The sequence below is a fragment of the Esox lucius genome, chromosome 14, assembly GCF_011004845.1.
Source record: "Esox lucius isolate fEsoLuc1 chromosome 14, fEsoLuc1.pri, whole genome shotgun sequence".
Classification (NCBI taxonomy): domain Eukaryota; kingdom Metazoa; phylum Chordata; class Actinopteri; order Esociformes; family Esocidae; genus Esox; species Esox lucius.
In genome coordinates this window covers 34065987-34089357 of record NC_047582.1, presented here as the reverse complement: position 1 = coordinate 34089357, position 23371 = coordinate 34065987, and the positions used below count along the sequence as shown (strand labels likewise).

Sequence of the window (23371 nt, the reverse complement as noted above, 5' to 3'; positions counted from 1 at the left end):
CCACTGTAACAATGACACGCACCTTATGAGCTTATTTCCCTGGTGTTTGCCGTGTGCCTATTTCTGGGGATCCCTGCTGATGTCGTCTCAAGCGTGAATTACCTTTAAAAAAGTATTGTGTTTAGCACTTGGCGGGCAGTTTCTTTGAATCCCGGCTGAGGCGAGCGCGCAGACATCATGTCTCTAACAGAAATGTATTTTTTTTTCGGTGAGCAGCTGACGCCATCAACAACGCAGCAGGCTTCGGTTTCAATGGATACAACAGTGATGGTTCGCCGCGCTGGGACCTCATCTCCAATCTGAGGATAATGGACATCGAGGTGAGACGTGATGTTTGTACTGACTTTAATCATGTCAGTAGATGAATCAGAACCACAAATGCGCATTTAAACAAAAAGCTATTTATAACCTAAAGTTCAAAGGTCAGGAAAATGTTGACATGCAAGTAGACACCATTACTCTGATATTTTTGGGGAACAATATGGTCTGACATACTGAGTTGCTGCCTCCGCGCTGCTGTATCGCCTCCCTGACTGTCCAGTAAAGCATGAAACTGCCCCCGATTTTACATTTTTTTAACAAATATCAAAAAAAACGAAATGCTCCCGCATGAAAAAATGTAACCTCTACTCTTTTAAACCGTCTCATCTACCAAACATACCAACACGGCCATATATGTAATGTTTTGAAATGACCTTTGACCTTCAGGTCATACATCAAGGCCCTAAATCAGTCTCATTGGCATGCATGTCTTCCTATGTTTGGCACAACGGTAGTAAAATGCATCTTTCCTTTGGTCCCAGTTTGCCACCAGCTTCAAGATGTTCCTTGACAACTGGAATATTCAGACAGCACATTGGCTCAAAAGGTACCGAAAACATAGAGACCGGTCTCTGTCTTAACTAATTTATTATGTTAATTTCTGTAACAACCAACACAAGCTGTCATGGTGTTATGTGTAAATACATTGTAATTACAGTAGCTGCTTCATGCTTTTTTCTAAACAGAGGTGTGCTTTCAATCATTTGTGGACGATCATATAAGGCACTCTTGGCTTTTGTGTAAAAGGATTTTTTTGCACCTTCTACCTTTTTTAGCAGGTTAGGAGAATTAGGTTAAGCATTAGTTGAAATACTAAACAATTAAACTTGTTACGTCAACTTCACGGGCTGGGTTTTTTCCAGCAATGTCCATGTCACGTAAATGAATGCCACCTAGTGGATCAAGCTAGCTTTGGCAGTGTTATTAAAGCAATCACTTCACCCCAGGGCATCAGAGTGGAACCACTTATGTTGTTGAAAGAAGTCTTTATAAGGCTGTGCTTTTTTTGTTTCACCGACTAGCTGTGTGTTTCTGTGTGTATGTAGAGTGTGTTACGAGCGCTGTCCCTACCACCCTACGGCAGCTACATTCATCCTGTCCGCCATGTGGCATGGAGCTTACCCAGGATACTACCTGACCTTCCTCACCGGCATTGTGGTCACCTTGGCAGCACGCGCCGTGAGTACTGCCCCCCCCCCTCTATGCTCCTCTGTCAGAGTACTGTCCCCCCGTCTCTATGCTCCTCTGTCAGAGTACTGTCCCCCCCCCTCTATGCTCCTCTGTCAGAGTACTGTCCCCCCGTCTCTATGCTCCTCTGTCAGAGTACTGTCCCCCCCCCTCTATGCTCCTCTGTCAGAGTACTGTCCCCCCCCCTCTATGCTCCTCTGTCAGAGTACTGTCCCCCCGTCTCTATGCTCCTCTGTCAGAGTACTGTCCCCCCGTCTCTGCTCCTCTGTCAGAGTACTGTCCCCCCCCTCTCTATGTTCCTCTGTCAGAGTACTGTCCCCCCCTCTCTATGCTCCTCTGTCAGAGTACTGTCCCCCCGTCTCTCTGCTCCTCTGTCAGAGTACTGTCCCCCCTGTCTCTATGCTCCTCTGTCAGAGTACTGTCCCCCCGTCTCTCTGCTCCTCTGTCAGAGTACTGTCCCCCCCCTCTCTATGTTCCTCTGTCAGAGTACTGTCCCCCCCTCTCTATGCTCCTCTGTCAGAGTACTGTCCCCCCGTCTCTCTGCTCCTCTGTCAGAGTACTGTCCCCCCTGTCTCTATGCTCCTCTGTCAGAGTACTGTCCCCCCTGTCTCTATGCTCCTCTGTCAGAGTACTGTCCCCCCCGTCTCTATGCTCCTCTGTCAGAGTACTGTCCCCCCCGTCTCTATGCTCCTCTGTCAGAGTACTGTCCCCCCGTCTCTATGCTCCTCTGTCAGAGTACTGTCCCCCCCTCTCTATGTTCCTCTGTCAGAGTACTGTCCCCCCCCTCTCTATGTTCCTCTGTCAGAGTACTGTCCCCCCTGTCTCTCTGCTCCTCTGTCAGAGTACTGTCCCCCCGTCTCTATGTTCCTCTGTCAGAGTACTGTCCCCCCTGTCTCTCTGCTCCTCTGTCAGAGTACTGTCCCCCCCGTCTCTATGCTCCTCTGTCAGAGTACTGTCCCCCCCGTCTCTATGCTCCTCTGTCAGAGTACTGTCCCCCCGTCTCTATGCTCCTCTGTCAGAGTACTGTCCCCCCCCTCTCTATGGTCCTCTGTCAGAGTACTGTCCCCCCCCTCTCTATGTTCCTCTGTCAGAGTACTGTCCCCCCTGTCTCTCTGCTCCTCTGTCAGAGTACTGTCCCCCCGTCTCTATGCTCCTCTGTCAGAGTACTGTCCCCCCGTCTCTATGCTCCTCTGTCAGAGTACTGTCCCCCCGTCTCTATGCTCCTCTGTCAGAGTACTGTCCCCCCTGTCTCTCTGCTCCTCTTTTCTTTTGTTTGTTGTCTGAAGGATGCTTGGTAATGATAAAGGCATTTTGGTAATGTTTATAATATGAAATGTAGCGTACATAGTCATAAACATTTACTACTGTAGTATGAATGAGTATGAATGTCTTTTGTCACTCTCATATCTTCTACTCTTTTACCTTGCTCTCCTTCCTTTTTGTGTCTCTATTCCCCATTCTCTCCATCTCTCTATTTCCCTACTTTCTCTGTCTCTATCTCTCCATCTCTCTATTTCCCCTCTGTCTCTATCTCTCCATCTCTCTATTTCCCCACTTTCTCTGTCTCTATCTCTCCATCTCTCTATTTCCCCTCTGTCTCTATCTCTCCATCTCTCTATTTCCCCACTTTCTCTGTCTCTATCTCTCCATCTCTCTATTTCCCCTCTGTCTCTATCTCTCCATCTCTCTATTTCCCCTCTGTCTCTATCTCTCCATCTCTCTATTTCCCCTCTGTCTCTATCTCTCCATCTCTCTATTTCCCCTCTTTCTCTGTCTCTATCTCTCCCATCACTGTGTCATCTTAACTCACTCAGACATCAATTACTGTCATCTGTCTAGATTCACAAAGCCCTTTTCAGTCCTGATAGAACATACTGCACTTTACCCACTGAGAAACTAAGTATTTTCTGAACATCAGCTACTTTAAACAAGCACCTGGGCCATGTTCATCCCCATGAACCTTATTTCTGCTATGTTCCTTTTAGAGGATCATGGTTAGTTGGCCGTGGAGACACTTCGTGCTCTTCAGGAGTGGCCTGAATAAAAAACATTCAGCAGACGCTGGTGCCTGGGCTCTGAGCACCACATTTCCCCAATGGTCAGAAGGACTGCAAACAAAGAAAAACGTTAGTGACGTTAGGACTGACCCTGGGTCCAGCTCCGATAACAGACCAGCGGGCCGGACAGAGAGAGCAGATCTGGGTTACTTTGAGACTTGCTGATGAATGGGCCCAGGGGGCCCAACTGGGAATGTACTAGTTGACTCTTAAATGGCACGCTACTCCGATTTCAGGCTCCGATCTGGACCGAATCCCGTGCACCACATGGGGGATAGGGTGTGGCTTGGGAAGCGTGTCGATATGAGAACTGTGAGCCAGGTTAAGGAGAGAGAAACAGAGCCGGGCCGCACCACTGGTGCAACTATTATTGGTCTCGTTCAGAGGAAATGAGCCTGCACCGTCAACGTTACTACCATCTCTGCTGTTCTGTCACCCAGGAAGTCATGTTGGAGGGAAGGAAAGGTGTCTCTGGTTTAAAGGAACATCTTTGTCATTGCTGGCTCACACAGTGTCTCTCTCTATTATATGCAGTGTATTGAAGCTGCAATGGCCCTGCAACAGATTTAGATTAAAAAGCTGTTTGTTCCCGTGGTTTCATGTTTGTTAATTTGTGGTCTCACATTTCCTTTGCCATGCTGTATTTCTGTTTGGGTCCCGTTTTTCTAGATGAGACACAACGTGAGGCCCTATTTCCTGGGCTCGCCTTCACACAAGCTGGTGTATGACATCATCACGTGGGCTGGAACCCAGATCGCCATCTGTTACACGGTGGTTCCCTTCGTGCTTCTGTCCGTCGGGCCCTCAATGAAGTTCTACAGGTGAGTGGCCCGAAGCCAAGGCCCCAATGGACCCCCTACTGCCCTCGTGGTTCACTTCTTTTCTGCAGGACTCAAATTATGTGTTATATAAGGTGTAGTATTTAAGGAATAGGGTGTAGTATTTAAGGAATAGGGTGTGGTATATAAGGAATAGGGTGTAGTTTATAAGGAATAGGGTGTAGTTTATAAGGAATAGGGTGTAGTTTATAAGGAATAGGGTGTAGTATATAAGGAATAGGGTGTAGTACATCAGGAATAGGGTGTAGTACATCAGGAATAGGGTGTAGTACATCAGGAATAGGGTGTAGTAGTTTATAAGGAATAGGGTGTAGTATATAAGGAATAGGGTGTAGTATATAAGGAATAGGATGTGGTATTTAAGAAATAGGGGTATATTATATAAGGAAAAGTGTAGTGTAGAATGTAATAAATTGGGTGTATTATGTAATGACAAGGGTGAATTATATATAGGATGTAGTTTGTAAGGAATAAGGTGTAGTATATAATAAATAGTGTGTGGTATTTAAACAAAAGAGTGTAGTTTATAAGGAATAGGGCGTTAGGGATGGAATGCCATTTGCACACATACATAGAACAGCATCTTACCTCAAAAATAAATAGTCAACCAAATGACTGATCTTCTGTGAAATTAGATACAGAAATAATATTTTCCTTTAAACCACCAACATAACTGTCCAGTCCCTCAGACAGACCGTTTAAAAAGGTCTGCCAGGGTCGAAATAGAATGAGTAGTCCAAACGTACCTTTTACAGTCAATGATGACTGGCTGATACTTTTTCCTGTATATATGAGATACGGCATAAGGTTATCCTCATTTTGAGGGGAGTTTGGTTTAGCCATGATTCTAAGTTGGACTGGGACGGTCGGCTGTAATGACGCACCTAAAACCGCCCCCACCTGCCTCCTCTAGGTCCTGGTACTTCAGTGTCCACATCGGCTGCGTCCTCCTGGCCGTAGCCCTGCCGGTCAAGCCCCGACACCTGCGCCTGAAGGAGCAGCAGAAAGACCTCCATCAGAAGCCGGTCGCCTCCCCTTTGGATTCCACCGCCTCCACAGACAGCAACTCCAACCAGAAGACCAAGGCCTCGTGAAGCAGACCCGCGGCTCAGCGGCGGTGCCCACACAGAGACTGGCACCGACGACTGCAGGGGACTGTTCAATGTAATACATCCAGTTAAGACGAGAGAGAGAGAGAGAGAGAGAGAGAGAGAGAGATCCGGAGAGGACTAACAAACTCTGACCAACCTGGCTGACCTGCCTCCTGTCTTGGTGTGTTCTGGAGGAGGACGAAGGCTGTCCTTCAGTCAGATGGCTCCGAAGCTGGGCAGTACTCTGGAGTATGGAAGGATGGATGGATGAACTTTAAAGCTGTTGTGTCCCTTGTGGCACCCTGTTCCCTTCTAAGTGCCCTGGGCCCTGGTTGAATGTAGTGCACTACAAATGGAATAGGGTGCCATTTGGGACTCCTTTTCAGACCTCTAGTGTATTGTCTTGGTGACCACGGCAAAGATGGATTGATGAGTGGATGGATGGATGGATGGAGAGATGGACAGATGGAGGAATTAATCCCAGTAGTGAATTGCCAGTATTGTGCCGTGACTGCATTTTGGGAGTATGTATGTAAACTTGCCTTATGCGCTTTCTGTCTCTTTCTCCAATTTGTTTTTCAGCTTTTGTGTATCCTTCTCACAGTGTTTGGGCTATCTGTACGGCCGGAGGCCAACAGTGTTTAGTAATTTCAGAAGTGTTCCCTGATATAACCTGATATAAAGGTGACACGCTACCTGGAGTGTTTTAGTCCTGGTGAAAAGCCAAATATAACTTATTCAACCACCTCAGAGGGTTGGCAGTTACCTAAACAGATATTTTTGACACAGTATGATTCATTGTATGAACAAGGAAAGCGTTCCAAACTTCACTAATTTCTCTAAGTACACTTCTTTTGACCAGAGACCTAATGGCCCAGGTCAAAAGATCTGCAGTACAGAGGGATTGTGATGCCATTTGGTACATGCAGGCTAGGGGCGTATGCTACATTCTGTCTGCTTTTAACGGCTGATATTATATAGTCTCACTTCTGTTCTGTTGTTGTTATATAACGGTTTGACACAATCACACTCTGTTGAAAAAAAATGGGATAGTGCAGACGATTATTTGAATTGGGCGTTATCTCTCATTTTGCAGTTTATTCCAGGCCGCGGGATTAGCTGCTAACTCTGTATTAATAACTTGTGTGCAGGCAGTGTGTGTTTCAGTTCAATTTATTTGTCATTTATGTGATTCCAGTGTGGTATGTTTGACCAATGTGAAAAAGGCTGTGGAAAGGTCAGGAAGACCTACCCAAGATCCTGTTGATCTTGATTCCAATGGACTTGTGGTTTGTTTGACAAAGACGAACAGGTGGCAGTTGGAAAATGTACCTGAGGTCATAAACATGACAGTATTTATGAACCCTCTGCTTCAGACAGTTCTGATTCTATTTTCATTATGCAGGAGACAGTTTAAAGTAAGTATATTTCTCAAGATTGTGAGTTAGGTATCAATGGAGATATTGTGAAAGAAAGCTTTGCTTGAGACCCTGGAGAAAAAGAGAATGAAATGTTTATTATTGGTCCTTAGCCAACACTGCTAATTGTTGATGTGGATGATTTGAATGGTTTGTTTTTTGTATTTTATGTGATTAAAAATTGACATTTTGGAACTTGACATAGTGAATGTGTTATGTAGAAGATGGAGGACTGTGGGAGGGAGGCTGGGAGGGCACCATTTGATTGGCTTAGACAAGGCCAGTCCCTCACAGGCTACTGAGCAAGCCAGGTACATTGAGTCGTGAGTCAGAGCCAATGTGTCAGTCTTAGCTTCTTACCCTGAGGGGGGTAGGCCTATGGGTTTGAACAGACGCCTGCATCTATTGCAAGGACAGCAGATGATCTGAGGCCATTGAACATGTGTGCTGGTGGAATAGGCCAGCACATTGCAATATCAGATGTTATTAATATATAACTTAACAGCTCAGCATTACTCTTCATAAAATGTTAGGACTTTGACCCATAGCAATGTGCAAATGTAAATCTAAACACAAAAGCAGCCTCTTTTGAACATGAAGGTGTTGAGAATGAGTGTAAACTAAAATGGAAAGATAATTAACCTGAAACCTGAGTCATAACCTGAAATGTGGTCTGCTTAAAGGGCAATACATCTGCAACATAGCTATCACATAATTAACTATTTATTAATGTGAATGTTATTGTCAGGTAATGCTATTGACAGGTGTTGATTTTTTCAAATGCATAAATTATTTTCTTTCTGACTTTGCTTGTCGCTTCATAGCGATTATGCACTAACTGTAAACCGCTCAGGATAATAGCGTCTGCTAAATGACCAAAAAGCTTCGTAACTAGTGACCTCGGATCTTCGCCTCAGAGGTCTTATGACGTCACACTTCGTAGGCGGAGAAAAGCATTTGACGGACGAGGAGGAAGCAGCCACCCAACAGCCAGTGCTGTTTTGTCTGGTTCACTAAAATGGCTGTTGTCGAGGATGGGGAATAGCCTGTGAGCCTTTACACGCATATATATATAAGGCGAGGATTGAGATTGCTTTGTCGAAGTGTGGACCAACTAGCCGTATCCGTATTTCTTTAAAGGTATGTGACTGATTAATCACCATTTCTCTTGTCCTATGAGCATCGAAATGCGACCACCTTTGGTCGATGCAGTTTGATTGACAGCTCGAGTCCGTTTGACCGTTCTCTTGTCTGATATATGCCTGGCATTTGAGCAAATGTTTTACCAGCTTTTAAACAATATCATCTACTTATTAGTATTCACTGAAATTATTTTAAATATTGTCGTCGTATAGAACGGTAGGTGGGAGATGTTGGCTGTGTCTCGCGTGAAGAGCCTGGCTACAGTACCGTAGCTAGCCGGCTACATCAAAATGAAGTAGCGAGTTGTTTGCTATTATGTTAGCTGCTATTGTGGGTCTTTGTGCCGCTGAAAGTGAAAATGTGCCTCTAGTTTATACTATAGCTTCTATCTTTTACGCTACCGAGGTGGTTCGGTTGTAACATGGTCACTAACTAGCTAGTATATAGACCCTATTGGTCTAACGCAGCACGTTTAATGTAGTCTACCTGACGATGGTAATGATGGATGCAGCCCGGTGCAGCCTCAACCGGGTTCATCGTATCCAAACAAATATCAAGCACATAACCTATGGGGAAAAAGTGGTAGTTACGGGTATGCTTATTCTTTTATTATCGCATCGTTTCGACAAACATCACAGTTGTGGGCGGTGCCTTCACTAAAACTCCAGTGATTTTCCTAATTGCTTGTTCTCCTTCTAATTTTAAATTGATAGACCGTTTGTTTTCCGTTAATTTCGTAAACGGTGTAAACCATTTTACTCCTCTGTCTTTGTAAATAACGAAGAACTGAGGAGCGCAGAATAGCCCCGGGAAGTAGGGGTGTTGGGGGTACAGCAGCCACTCCGTCGCAGCTTCAGCACCCCCTGACGACTTACCAAAATGCAGTGTTTGCTTTTGTCAGCTACAGATGCGCGCGTCGTCCGTCTGTAAGTCAGTGGAACGCGCGTAAGTACAGGGGGCCTGTCGTTTATATATATGTTATATATGATTTAAAACATCTACCCTCATTTATATCCTGCTTGTATGGTGAAGTCCTTGGCAGTTTCGAGACCAACCCTTCAACAACGCATATATTTGGATCGACCCTGACATTTCCGAACCTTGTATTCATTTATTCGACCTCCAAGATCGCAATAAAGAGACTGTCTACCTGGGTTTCCCGGCAGAACACAAGTAATTGCAAGACAAAATACATTAATATGTATACACATGGGGGTATATTATCAAGTCATGTATTGACGTTTCTTTTGTAGTACTTTTGCTTTAGGGTGTAGGATTACACTACACAAATAGATTTAGCCGTTTACACAGAGCAGTACTAGTTCCAGATATTGTTCTCTATATATAACCTTGCACATTCCACATTTCAATATTCACAGCATACCATATGCTATAGACCACATATTTATTCTAGCATATATGAATTTCACAGCACATAGAGGGCTCCTGTTTTCCGGTTAGATACATTGCAGGTGTTAACAGTGCCAGGCGTGCTCTGTGCGTTTCAGACTGCGTTTCAGTTTCAAGGGATTTGCTGTAGTGCTGCTCATTGTGTGAAATCTTTTGCTGGTTGCCCTGCGGCTGTTTTCTATTCTTTGTGACTGCTTCCAGGTATTGTGTTTCCTTAGCTACAGGCTTTCCCAATCCTGGTCCTGGGGTCCTCAATGGGTGCACGTTTTTGTTTTTGCCCTTGCACTCCTTGGGGTCCCCAGAACCAGGATTGGGCAACACCATTGTAGCTACACCAGTCAGTGTTTTGTGGTAAAATGCTGGAAGGGCTTACAACTCTTACAAAAAAGGGCATTTTTATACAGTGTCATTGCAAACTTATTACCTGGAAATATCATCCCCAAAATGTTCAAATAACATTTTGTTTGATCACACTTGGATTTAAATTTGGGTGACCAGACATCCCGGTTTGCCTGGGATTGCCCCGGTTTGCCTGGGATTGCCCCGGTTTGCCTGGGATTGCCCCGGTTTGCCGGGGGTTGCCCCGGTTTGCCTGGGGTTGCCCCGGTTTCATGTTAGGTGTCCCAGGTCCCGACAGATATCTGTAAAACACAGAAATGTTCCGGTTTCCAACATTTACTACCAAATTGTCCCAGTTTTGCCACAATTAAATTAATAATAATAACACTGTAATGTTTCCACATATGAGTCGGAGCCAAACAAACAACTGCGTAGAACTGTGTAGCAAAGCAACAATTCTCGTGAAAGATCAAAGAGTTCCCCCACACAGACTTGCATTCAGTACACACACAGACACACACACAGACTTGCATTCAGTACACACACAGACACACACAGACTTGCATTCAGTACACACACAGACACACACAGCAACACACCATGCCCTTGCTAGCTGCCAGACTCAGGTCACTGTGTGCTCTATCTCCTCCATCTCCACAATCACCAGACCTCTGCGCTTGTGCTTTTTATATCAAACGTCAAAAATAGCCGCGCAATAGGCTAGCTTTTTGACAAATTGAAGTAGGCCTTTAACTGGTAAGAGCTTAAAGCGTGGCATTTGCTGTTATTTGGCTGCACAGACTCTTCTAAATGGTTTGAAGCGTAGAATTTGCTCACACCGATGCGATCCCACCTTGTTATTCCTTATTGCTCCGCCTGATTCCAGTCAGTGAAGCCACAGAGTGGGGTCCAGCAGCCATTCTGAAAGTACCCACGGGTGTGGAGTCAATCACAGTGCCCAACAGAAATCCCTAATGACATCTGTAGGCGATGTCATGGTTAGCTATAACACAGTGGGGTCTAACGAATGTCCAAGAAAACCACGGCAAATGGTTGATATGAAGCTGTATTTCACAATAAAAAACAGCTGCCAGTTCCCTGTCTGTGGTCACAAGGTTTTGGCCGTATTGAGGAGCCTGGTTGTAAATAGTCTCTAATGACCGATGCCGGTTCTCCAGACAGCTGCGGACGGCAGTGGGGAGCAGTGGCCATGGATACCACCACCTCCATCAAGATGACCACTCTGGCCATCCAGAACCTCTTCAGCTACGTGGAGGAAGAGAACCTGGCGGCGCTCAAGGCCCACCTGGATAAGTTCAAGGAGGTGGACGGCCGGAGCGATGTGAGGACCCGAGCCTGTCCGTGTCAGGCCTGTGTATAACCACGTCCAAGGGGGCTGCTTAGTCCCTCTGTGTTGTTGAAATTGTCTCTTATTACTGTCTGTGAGGGATTCTGTTTGTCTCTAATTGCCCCCCCCACCCCCACCCCCAACCAGAACGGACAGACTCCCTTGATGCTGGCTTCAGAGCAGGGCAGCCTTGAGATTGTACAGGAGCTCATCAGGAGGGGAGCAAATGTCAACCTGGATGATGTGGTGAGACTGACAGATAAACCCCCAGCTTTCTGTCTCACTGACTCTTTCTGTGTCTGTCTCTCTATTTATCTGTGACTCCATGTCTCTCACTCTATCTGTCTCACTGACTCTGTCTGTGTCTGTCTCTCACTCTCCACCTTTCTCTGTCTTTTATTGTAATATTACTATTACATGGGCTCTAGCATGTCCTTCAAGGGGCCCAGGGGACGACCTTTTCACCCGTTAACTCCAAGGCCTAACCTATGTGAATAACCTATATGAATAACCTTGACATTGGCACGGCTCTCAGCGAGCTATAGGCCATTGTTCTGTCTGGGGACCCCATGGTAACGGTTGCTAAGGCTGGCCCTCTCTCCGTCTCCATGGTAACCGTCGCGTTGTGACGTGATTCGGATGCCGCTCTGTCTCTCCTTCAGGACTGCTGGTCTGCTCTGATCTGCGCTGCCAAGGAGGGCCATGTGGATGTGGTGAAGGAGCTGCTGGACAACAGCGCGTACATCGAGCACAGAGACATGGTGAGGAATGCCCCGCGCCCCCTGGTGGTCGGAAAGTCTGACCGCTAACCAAAAGGTTGTTAGATTGAAGCCGCAAGGCATCAAAGTGGAAAACACACACACATTTATAGAAAGACAAGTAACCTATTTGTTTCCCGGACACTCATCATAGCAGCTGACTGCACCTCTTTGGTTCTGAAGGTTCGAGTTAAATGCAAAGACAAATATTGGTGCAAAACATTTCAGTACACTTTGTCCATATTCAGAAAATAACAACAGAATTAACAGTAGAAAGTATTTTATTCTTTTTCAAGTTCTTATAATATTCTGGTGTTTGTATGAACCTAAATCACAAATTCAATGTACAGGTTTTACCATGTTCTAACATGCCAAACCCTGAAGGTAGAGTAATGTATGCTGGGTGATCTATTATGTGTGTTTTGTGTTGTTCAGGATAATGTGTGATGTTTATATGATGGTTGGTGTTGTTCAGGATAATGTAGGATGTTTGGTGTTCAGGATAATGTATGATGTTCATATGATGGTTGGTGTTGTTCAGGATAATGTATGATGTTTTTATGATGTTTGGTGTTCAGGATAATGTATGATGTTTGGTGTTGTTCAGGGAGGCTGGACGGCATTGATGTGGGCTGCCTACAAGGGCCGTGTGGAGGTAACCAAGGTTCTCCTGGAGAACGGAGCAAATCCCAACACAACTGGCCAGGTATTGGGGTTTGTTCACCTGTCAGTCAAATATGGTGTTTATTCGCCTGCCAATCAAATATGGTGTTTATTCACCTGCCAATCAAATATGGTGTTCATTTATCTGCCAATCAAATAAGGTGTTTATTCGTCTGCCAATTAAATATGGTGTTTATTCACCTGCCAATCACATATCTTCCTAATTATTTGCTCTGTGATGTGCATACATATACAATCAATATGAAAAAATATTATTTTAAGAAATGAAAAGTAGACATTTTCTATAATCTCTCTTCAAAATGTGAAATTGGCTATGTAGATTGGTAGGAAAAATTCTAATGTTGATTTTCAAGGAAGGAAATTCTCAAGTGTGTCCAAGTGGTTTGTAGACTGGCGATGGTATCTTATTCCCCCTGTCTTTGCCTATGTTCCTCTGTGTTTCTCCCACCAGCAATACAGTGTCTACCCCATCATCTGGGCAGCAGGCAGAGGCCATGCAGAGATTGTTCATATCCTGCTGGAGAACGGTGCCAAGGTCAACTGCTCTGACAAGGTGACTCAGTGGGTTGAGCCGCGTTACCTTTTTAGTGGTGCCCCAGTCTTGCCAAAAATGAAGACCTGTGTTCGGTATTGGATAATTGTTACAACCGTGTGTGTGTGTGTGTGTGTGTGTGTGTTTGGCCATCTTTCTCAGTATGGCACCACCCCTCTGATTTGGGCAGCTAGAAAAGGACATTTTGACTGTGTGATGCATCTGTTGGAGAACGGAGCTGACGTTGACCAGGAGGGGGCGGTATGTCTGCAGACCAGAAGGAATACATGGAATCACATTCTAATGGACAGACATTTTAACAGACATTCTAATGATCATTCTAGTTTTGAACAACGTTCTAATGATCATTCTTATGAACAGACATTCTAGTGAACAGAGTTTCTAATGAACAGACATTCTAGTGAACAGAGTTTCTAATTAACAGACATTCTAGTGAACAGAGTTTCTAATTAACAGACATTCTAGTGAACAGAGTTTCTAATGAACTGACATTCTAGTGAACAGAGTTTCTAATGAACAGACATTCTAGTGAACAGAGTTTCTAATGAACAGACATTCTAGTGAACAGAGTTTCTAATGAACAGACATTCTAGTGAACAGAGTTTCTAATGAACAGACATTCTAGTGAACAGAATTTCTAATTAACAGACATTCTAGTGAACAGAGTTTCTAATTAACAGACATTCTAGTGAACAGAGTTTCTAATGAACAGACATTCTAGTGAACAGAGTTTCTAATGAACAGACATTCTAGTGAACAGAGTTTCTAATGAACAGACATTCTAGTGAACAGAGTTTCTAATGAACAGACATTCTAGTGAACAGAGTTTCTAATTAACAGACATTCTAGAGAACAGAGTTTCTAATGAACAGACATTCTAGTGAACAGAGTTTCTAATGAACAGACATTCTAGTGAACAGAGTTTCTAATTAACAGACATTCTAGAGAACAGAGTTTCTAATTAACAGACATTCTAGTGAACAGAATTTCTAATTAACAGACATTCTAGTGAACAGAGTTTCTAATTAACAGACATTCTAGTGAACAGCGTTTCTAATTAACAGACATTCTAGTGAACAGAGTTTCTAATGAACAGACATTCTAGTGAACAGAGTTTCTAATGAACAGACATTCTAGTGAACAGAGTTTCTAATTAACAGACATTCTAGTGAACAGAGTTTCTAATTAACAGACATTCTAGAGAACAGAGTTTCTAATTAACAGACATTCTAGTGAACAGAGTTTCTAATGAACTGACATTCTAGTGAAAAGAGTTTCTAATTAACAGACATTCTAGTGAACAGAATTTCTAATTAACAGACATTCTAGTGAACAGAGTTTCTAATGAACAGACATTTTAGTGAACAGAGTTTCTAATTAACAGACATTCTAGTGAACAGAGTTTCTAATTAACAGACATTCTAGTGAAGAGTTTCTAATGAACAGACATTCTAGTGAACAGAGTTTCTAATGAACAGACATTCTAGTGAACAGAGTTTCTAATTAACAGACATGCTAGTGAACAGAGTTTCTAATGAACAGACATTCTAGTGAACAGAGTTTCTAATTAACAGACATTCTAGAGAACAGAGTTTCTAATTAACAGACATTCTAGTGAACAGAGTTTCTAATTAACAGACATTCTAGTGAACAGAGTTTCTAATGAACAGACATTCTAGTGAACAGAGTTTCTAATGAACAGACATTCTAGTGAACAGAGTTTCTAATGAACAGACATTCTAGTGAACAGAGTTTCTAATGAACAGACATTCTAGTGAACAGAGTTTCTAATGAACAGACATTCTAGTGAACAGAGTTTCTAATGAACAGACATTCTAGTGAACAGAGTTTCTAATTAACAGACATTCTAGTGAACAGAGTTTCTAATTAACAGACATTCTAGTGAACAGAGTTTCTAATTAACAGACATTCTAGTGAACAGAGTTTCTAGTGATCATTCTACTTTTGAATAACATTGTAATTAACATTCTAATAAAGGTAACAAATGGAAGATAGTGACTCCTCCCCTCCCCCCACACAGAACTCCATGACAGCCCTGATTGTGGCAGTGCGGGGAGGATTCACCGAGGTGGTGAAGGAGCTTCTGAAGAGGAACCCCAACGTGAACATGACGGACAAGGACGGCAACACGGCCCTGATGATCGCCGCCAAGGAGGGCTACACCGAGATCGTCCAGGACCTTCTGGACGCCGGCACCTATGTCAACATCCCCGACAGGGTGGGCACGGGCACGCGCCAACACACACGCGCGTAGTTCCCCTGCCGTTGTAGTGTGTCCTGACCTCCTGGTGTTTGTGTTTTACAGAGCGGCGACACCGTGCTGATTGGAGCCGTCAGGGGGGGCCACGTGGAAATAGTCCGAGCTCTGCTGCACAAATACGCTGACATCGATATCAGGGGACAGGTAATACATGTGACTCCCGGGGGTTTTGTTCCACCTGACCTGCTTTAATACACTCTGTCCCTGCTGCAGGACAACAAGACGGCGCTGTACTGGGCTGTGGAGAAAGGCAACGCCACCATGGTGAGAGACATCCTGCAGTGTAACCCGGACACCGAGACCTGCACCAAGGTAAGACAACAACCCCCTGACAGGACACGGTCACTGGGCTCGGGTGGAGAAACAACCAGTATCCTGGTCGCAAGAGTTGGGGGATATGGAGGGAACTGGCAGGAAATCTGGAAACCTCCAACCAGGATTTACAGACAACTAGGGACTTCACTGACAGTTTCCAGTGCCCTAAACTCGATATGGACACACACACCTATTCTATTCCTACTGCTTTCTAACCTCTGTGTGTGTGTGTGTGTGTGTGTGCGCCTCTGTGTATGCATGCGTCTGGGATCTGGTGTCAGGACTCGGAGAGCCCTTTGATCAGAGCCACTAAGATGAGGAACATTGACATAGTGGAGCTGCTGTTGGATAAGGGAGCCAAAGTGTCTGCTGTTGACAAGGTACATCCACCCAGACCTCGCCCTCATGTATCAAACACACTGCATATGGCTCACCTCCACCCTGCCTCCATCCTCTAGAGGGGCGACACTCCGCTCCACATTGCCATCCGTGGGCGGAGCCGCAGGCTGGCGGAGCTCCTCCTTCGAAACCCTAAAGATGGCCGCCTGCTCTACCGGCCCAACAAGGCAGGCGAGACCCCCTACAACATCGACTGCAGCCACCAGAAGAGCATCCTCACCCAGATCTTCGGAGCCCGTGAGTGTCCTTTCTCTCCGGCAGCTCGGCCAGTGGTTCCTGCGACGAAGAACACGCGTTTGAGTTAACTAACATTGACATGGGGCTGGAGGGCGGTTTCAGGCCCTCCTCGGTGACTGGCCGGATGTTATTTCGGACGCGGCCCTCCGCTGAATGACCTGTTAAATGTGACGGACCGCCTTTCCCTCCCAGGCCACCTGTCTCCCTCCGAGTGTGACGGCGACATGCTGGGTTATGACCTGTACAGCAGCGCCCTGGCGGACATCCTCAGTGAACCCACCATGCAGCCGCCTATCTGTGTGGGCCTGTACGCCCAGTGGGGCAGCGGAAAGTCCTTCCTGCTGAAGAAGCTGGAGGGTAAGGCCCCCCGGGGACGTCTTCTGGTTTCCTCCAATCCCGAGTGCTCTCCTGTCCCCTTTTTTTGGCGGGGGCCCTTATGAAATAGATTTGGCTCTGAACAGTGTCTGATTAGAAGGGAGTCCCGGATGTGATTGGTGAAAAGGCCAATTCGTGGCCAAATGTAACCACATCTGTAAATGTGCTAGATTCAAAACCCTGAGCGTGTGTTCCAAATGTAACCACACCCACACAGATTGAGAGATACGCACATGTAGCTGTTATTGCGTTATTGTGATAGCCATCGCTGTCTGATTCATATCATATATATTCATATTTCAATACAATTCTTTGTTCTGTCTCCCCTCATTCGCTCTTTGTCTTTCCCCACCTCTACCTGTCGCCTTCTCTGTCTCTCTTTCTCATCTGTCTCCCTTTCTCATCTGTCTCTGTTTCTCATCTGTCTCTCTTCCTCACTCTGTCTCTGTTTCTCACCTGTCTCTCTTTCTCACTCTGTCTCTCTTTCTCATCTGTCTCACTTTCTCACTCTGTCTCTCTTCCTCACGCTGTCTCTGTTTCTAATCTGTCTCTCTTTCTCACTCTGTCTCTTTTCCTCACTCTGTCTCTGTTTCTCATCTGTCTCTCCTTCTCATCTGTCTCTCTTTCTCATCTGTCTCTGTTTCTCACCTGTCTCTCTCCAGATGAGATGAAAACGTTTGCTGGCCAGCAGGTGGAGCCATTGTTCCAGTTCTCTTGGCTGGTGGTTTTCCTGTCTGTGCTGCTTTGTGGCTCCGTAGCTCTGGTCCTGGGTTTCACGTTGGATCCCCACCTGGCCGTAGCTGTGTCCCTCAGCCTGCTGGCTCTGCTCTATGTCTTCTTCGGTGAGATTGACACTCAGCCCTATAGTCACCATTTAGGGTTACAAAATTCAACTTGCTTTACCAGAACTTCCAGAAATCCAGATTGGATGTTTTCACTGTAGTGGTGGTGTATTTATAGATAATTGTGTCTGTGTTTCACTGTAGTGGTGGTGTATTTATAGATAATTGTGTCTGTGTTTCACTGTAGTGGTGGTGTATTTATAGATAATTGTGTCTGTGTTTGACTGTAGTGGTGGTGTATTTATAGATAATTGTGTCTGTGTTTGACTGTAGTGGTGGTGTATTTATAGATAATTGTGTCTGTGTTTCACTGTAGTGGTGGTGTATTTATAGATAATTGTGTCTGTGTTTGACTGTAGTGGTGGTATATTTATAGATAATTGTGTCTGTGTTTCACTGTAGTGGTGGTGTATTTATAGATAATTGTGTCTGTGTTTGACTGTAGTGGTGGTGTATTTATAGATAATTGTATCTGTGTTTCCTGTAGTGGTGGTGTATTTATAGATAATTGTGTCTGTGTTTGACTGTAGTGGTGGTGTATTTATAGATAATTGTGTCTGTGTTTGACTGTAGTGGTGGTGTATTTATAGATAATTGTATCTGTGTTTCCTGTAGTGGTGGTGTATTTATAGATAATTGTGTCTGTGTTTGACTGTAGTGGTGGTGTATTTATAGATAATTGTGTCTGTGTTTGACTGTAGTGGTGGTGTATTTATAGATAATTGTGTCTGTGTTTGACTGTAGTGGTGGTGTATTTATAGATAATTGTATCTGTGTTTCCTGTAGTGGTGGTGTACTTCGGCAGCCGTCGTGAGGGAGAGAACTGGGCCTGGGCCTGGGTCATCAGTACCCGTCTGGCCCGACACATCGGCTACTTGGAGCTGCTGCTCAAGCTGATGTTTGTCAACCCACCGGAACTCCCGGAGCAAACCACCCGAGCCCTCCCTGTCAGGTAACACACACAGACCACCCGAGCCCTCCCTGTCAGGTAACACACACAGACCACCCGAGCCCTCCCCGTCAGGTAACACACACAGACCACCCGAGCCCTCCCCGTCAGGTAACACACACAGACCACCCGAGCCCTCCCCGTCAGGTAACACACACAGACCACCCGAGCCCTCCCCGTCAGGTAACACACACAGACCACCCGAGCCCTCCCCGTCAGGTAACACACACAGACCACCCGAGCCCTCCCTGTCAGGTAACACACACAGACCACCCGAGCCCTCCCTGTCAGGTAACACACACAGACCACCCGAGCCCTCCCCGTCAGGTAACACACACAGACCACCCGAGCCCTCCCTGTCAGGTAACACACACAGACCACCCGAGCCCTCCCTGTCAGGTAACACACACAGACCACCCGAGCCCTCCCCGTCAGGTAACACACACAGACCACCCGAGCCCTCCCAGTCAGGTAACACACACAAACCACCCGAGCCCTCCCCGTCAGGTAACACACACACAAACCACCCGAGCCCTCCCTGTCAGGTAACACACACACACAGACCACCCGAGCCCTCCCTGTCAGGTAACACACACAGACCACCCGAGCCCTCCCTGTCAGGTAACACACACAGACCACCCGAGCCCTCCCCGTCAGGTAACACACACAGACCACCCGAGCCCTCCCTGTCAGGTAACACACACAGACCACCCGAGCCCTCCCTGTCAGGTAACACACACAGACCACCCGAGCCCTCCCCGTCAGGTAACACACACACACAGACCACCCGAGCCCTCCCCGTCAGGTAACACACACAGACCACCCGAGCCCTCCCCGTCAGGTAACACACACAGACCACCCAAGCCCTCCCTGTCAGGTAACACACACAGACCACCCAAGCCCTCCCCGTCAGGTAACACACACACACAGACCACCCCAGCCCTCCCCGTCAGGTAACACACACACAGACCACCCCAGCCCTCCCTGTCAGGTAACACACACACACAGACCACCTGAGCCCTCCCCGTCAGGTAACACACACACACACAGACCACCCGAGCCCTCCCAGTCAGGTAACACACACACACACACACAGACCACCCCAGCCCTCCCCGTCAGGTAACACACACACACACACACAGACCACCCCAGCCCTCCCTGTCAGGTTACACACACACAGACCACCCCAGTCCTCCCCGTCAGGTAACACACACACACACAGACCACCCGAGCCCTCCCTTTCAGGTAACACACACACAGACCACCCGAGCCCTCCCTGTCAGGTAACACACACACACAGACCACCCCAGCCCTCCCCGTCTGGTAACACACACACACAGACCACCCCAGCCCTGCCCGTCAGGTGATGTTGAATCATCATATTCACTGGCCTCCCTGTATTGTTGATTCCCTGCAGGTTCCTGTTCACGGACTACAACCGTCTGTCCAGCGTGGGGGGGGAGACGTCCATGGCTGAGATGATAGCCACCCTGTCTGACGCCTGTGAGAGGGAGTTCGGCTTCATGGCCAGTCGCCTCTTTAGGGTCTTCAAGACAGAGGAATCACCAGGTGACCAATGATCACAGGTGTTAGAGACAGTTAGAGAGTAGATTATTTAATTGGATCTCTATAGTTCAGGATTATTTAATTGGATCTCTATAGTTCAGGATTATTTAATTGGATCTCTATGGTTCAACACTATTTAATTGGATCTCTATGGTTCAGGGTTACCTAATTGGATCTCTATGGTTCAGGGTTACCTAATTGGATCTCTATGGCTCAGGATTACTTAATTGGATCTCTATGCTTCAGTTAAATCCTTTCAGTTCCATCTGCAGATGGAGCATATTAACTTTCATAATCATTTTGCTGCTTGAATCTTTCTTCTCTGCACGAAATGCAAACATGTCGTGTATTGATTATGATTCCAAAATGTACTAATGACCTGGGGAAGATTCCAACACTTACTAATGACCTGGGGAAGATTCCAACACTTACTAGTGAACTGTGGATGATTCCAGCAGTTACTAGTGACCTGTGAATGATTCCAACAATTACTAGTGACCTGTGGATGATTCCAGCAGTTACTAGTGACCTGTTGATGATTCCAACAATTACTAGTGACCTGGGGATGATTCCAACAATTACTAGTGACCTGGGGATGATTCCAGTAGTTACTAGTCAACTGGGGATGATTCCAGCACTAGTTTAGTTAGTCACTAGCGTCCTGTTTCTTTGTAATACTGTCATACTTAAGCCTGTTTAATTTAATATTTAATAAAATAAATAAAAATGTGCTTTAGGGAGGAAGAAGTGGAAGAAGACATGCTGCATCCCGTCCTTTGTCATCTTCATCTTCATCCTGGGGTGCCTGATGACGGGCGTGGCGGTCCTGGCCGTGTTCCGGGTGGACGGGGCCAGCCAGACGGCCAACGCTGTGCTGATCTCCGTTGCCAGCGTGGTGGGTCTGGCACTGGTAGTCAACTGCAGGACGTGGTGGCGTGTGGCCGACTCTGTGCTCAACTCTCAGAGGAAGAGGCTGCACGGCGCCGCCAACAACCTGCACAAGCTGAAGAGCGAGGGTTTTATGAAGGTGACGGTCGCAAACACACACACCACACAGGCACGTCTGACCTCTTCAGCCGACTTCATCCTTCTGGCACTCCTCCGTCACCACTCCCCATTGCTTCCTCGTCTCTCTGCAGGTACTGAAGAACGAGGTGGAGTTGATGGCGAGGATGGCGAAGACGATCGACGGCTTCACTCAGAACCAGACGCGCCTGGCTGTCATCATAGACGGGCTGGACTCCTGTGAGCAGGACAAAGTTCTGCAGATGTTGGACACGGTAAGAGGCACCCAGGAAACGGATGCAGGGGGCTCTGGCGTTTGGCGTTTGGCCATGCCGACAGTCTTCTCATCTGTATCCGTTAGGAGATAGAGCGGAGCCCCGGAGGACATTCCCTCTACCTGTTCCTTACATTTACTCTGTTACTCACATCAATCAATCACATTTATTTATAAAGCCCTTTTTACAATAGCAGTTGTCACAAAGTGCTTTACAGAGACACCCGGCCTTAAACCCCAAGGAGCAAACAACAGTAGTGTTGGATTTCAGTGGCTAGGAAAAATTCCCTAAGAAGGTCGAATTTTAGGAAGAAACCTAGAGAGGACCCAGGCTCAGAGGGGTGACCAGTCCTTTCTGGCTGTGCCAGGTGAGATATTAAGAGTCCAATTGGAATAATTTATACATTTCTCTGGGCTAAATCCAGAGTCTATTTGATTTTAGACTAGGTCAAAAGTATGACCAGGCGGACAAGGACAGGGACAGCAACAGGCCCCCCAAACCAGATACTCGGCAGGTGTGGACCAGGACCTCATCCCCTCCTAAAATGTTTAACTGGAGGAGACTGAGAAAAGTTAGAAAGTGCATCCCTCATATCCCCCAGCACAATAATATAGCAGCGTAACACCTTGGAACTGAAACGGGGGGTCCGGTGACACTGTGGCCCTACCCGGGAAAGGCCCCGGACAGGGCCCAACAGGCAGGAAATCAATCCACCCACATTGCCAGGCATCAACCAAAGGGACACCCACCAACCGCAACCCCCCTGAATGAGGGCTGAGTATTGCCAGCAGAGTACAGCCCAATTGCACAAATGCGACAACAACAAGCCAGTGACTCTTCCCCTGAAAGGCATTGGAGGGAGGGCATCCCAGTGGCGACGAGGGCCCACCTGGCAAGACAGCAAGGGTGGACAGTATCAAGCCTACTGGTCACCTTCACACCCCCGGGCCAGGCTACACCTAATTATAAACCGTGCTGTAGAGATTAGTTTTTAGTAGACACTTGAAAGTTTGCACTGAGTTTGCATTTCTAACCTTAATTGGCAGATCATTCCACAGTAGTGGAGCTCTATGAGAGAAGGCCCTGCCTCCGGCTGTTTGTTTAGAAATTTTAGGTACAATTAAAAGGCCTGCATCTTGCGATCGTAGGTTACGTGTAGGTATGTATGGCTGGATCATTTCAGCAAGGTAAGTAGGAGCAACTCCATGTATTGATTTATAGGTTAAGAGTAAAACCTTAAAATCAGCCCTAACACTAACAGGCAGCCAGTGTAAGGACGCTAGGACAGGAGTAATGTGTTCAAATGTATTTGTTCTAGTTAGGATTCTAGCAGCCGTGTGCAGCACTAATTGAAGTTTATTTATTAATTTTTCTGGATAACCAGAGAGAAGAGCATTGCAGTAATCTAGTCTAGAAGAAACGAAAGCATGGATTTGTTTTTCTGCCTCAGTTTTTGATAAAAAGTTTCTAATTTTTGCAGGGTTTCGAAGATGAAAATAAGCAACTCTTGAGACATATTTTATATGTTCTTCAAAGGAGAGGTCAGGGTCAAGGGTAACGCGGAGGTTTTTTACAGTTTTGTGGGATACGACCATGCAGCTGTCGAGGTTCACAGTGAGATCTGCTAACAACGCTCTTTGTTTTTTGGGTCCTAAAACGAGCATTTCTGTTTTCCTTGAGTTTAAGAGCAAGAAATTCTCTGTCATCCACTTCCTACTATCTGAAACGCATGCTTCCAAAGTAGCTAATTTAGGGGCTTCTCCATGCTTCATTGAAATATATAACTGGGTGTCATCAGCATAACAGTGAAAATGTACATTGTTATTTCGGATTACATCGGCCAGAGGGAGCATATAAAGTGAGAACAATATTGGGCCCAGAACCGAGCCTTGAGGAACACCAAAGCATACCTTTGACTTGTCAGCTATTTTTAGTGAATTTGGTACACATCCGGAGGATGTTCAGCATTGGCTGACCT

General features: G+C 46.1%; 2 protein-coding genes across 8 annotated transcripts in view; both read left to right on the top strand.

The window, feature by feature from the left end:
* Positions 1–7114, top strand: part of mboat2b (membrane bound O-acyltransferase domain containing 2b) — a 39575-nt gene extending 32461 nt beyond the window's left edge. The window contains exons 9-13 of the mRNA XM_034296926.1: positions 217–320; positions 804–868; positions 1368–1500; positions 4236–4387; positions 5319–7114. Of these exons, the coding sequence (XP_034152817.1) occupies positions 217–320; positions 804–868; positions 1368–1500; positions 4236–4387; positions 5319–5499 (635 nt within the window). The 3' untranslated portion in view covers positions 5500–7114. The remainder of the gene's footprint in view (positions 1–216; positions 321–803; positions 869–1367; positions 1501–4235; positions 4388–5318) is intronic.
* A 753-nt stretch (positions 7115–7867) lies between these two features.
* Positions 7868–23371, top strand: part of kidins220b (kinase D-interacting substrate 220b) — a 31432-nt gene continuing 15928 nt past the window's right edge. For 5 of the 7 annotated variants that reach the window (XM_034296794.1, XM_034296796.1, XM_034296795.1 and 2 more), the window contains exons 1-18: positions 7868–8054; positions 10985–11148; positions 11302–11400; positions 11817–11915; positions 12520–12618; positions 13048–13149; positions 13291–13389; positions 15191–15388; positions 15476–15574; positions 15644–15742; positions 16027–16125; positions 16204–16381; positions 16574–16738; positions 17419–17598; positions 18385–18550; positions 19965–20116; positions 20851–21140; positions 21253–21393. In XM_034296794.1, the coding sequence (XP_034152685.1) occupies positions 11017–11148; positions 11302–11400; positions 11817–11915; positions 12520–12618; positions 13048–13149; positions 13291–13389; positions 15191–15388; positions 15476–15574; positions 15644–15742; positions 16027–16125; positions 16204–16381; positions 16574–16738; positions 17419–17598; positions 18385–18550; positions 19965–20116; positions 20851–21140; positions 21253–21393 (2397 nt within the window). In that variant the 5' untranslated portion in view covers positions 7868–8054; positions 10985–11016. The remainder of the gene's footprint in view (positions 8055–10984; positions 11149–11301; positions 11401–11816; positions 11916–12519; positions 12619–13047; positions 13150–13290; positions 13390–15190; positions 15389–15475; positions 15575–15643; positions 15743–16026; positions 16126–16203; positions 16382–16573; positions 16739–17418; positions 17599–18384; positions 18551–19964; positions 20117–20850; positions 21141–21252; positions 21394–23371) is intronic. The other 2 variants (XM_034296798.1, XM_034296797.1) reach the window with 1 other exon arrangement.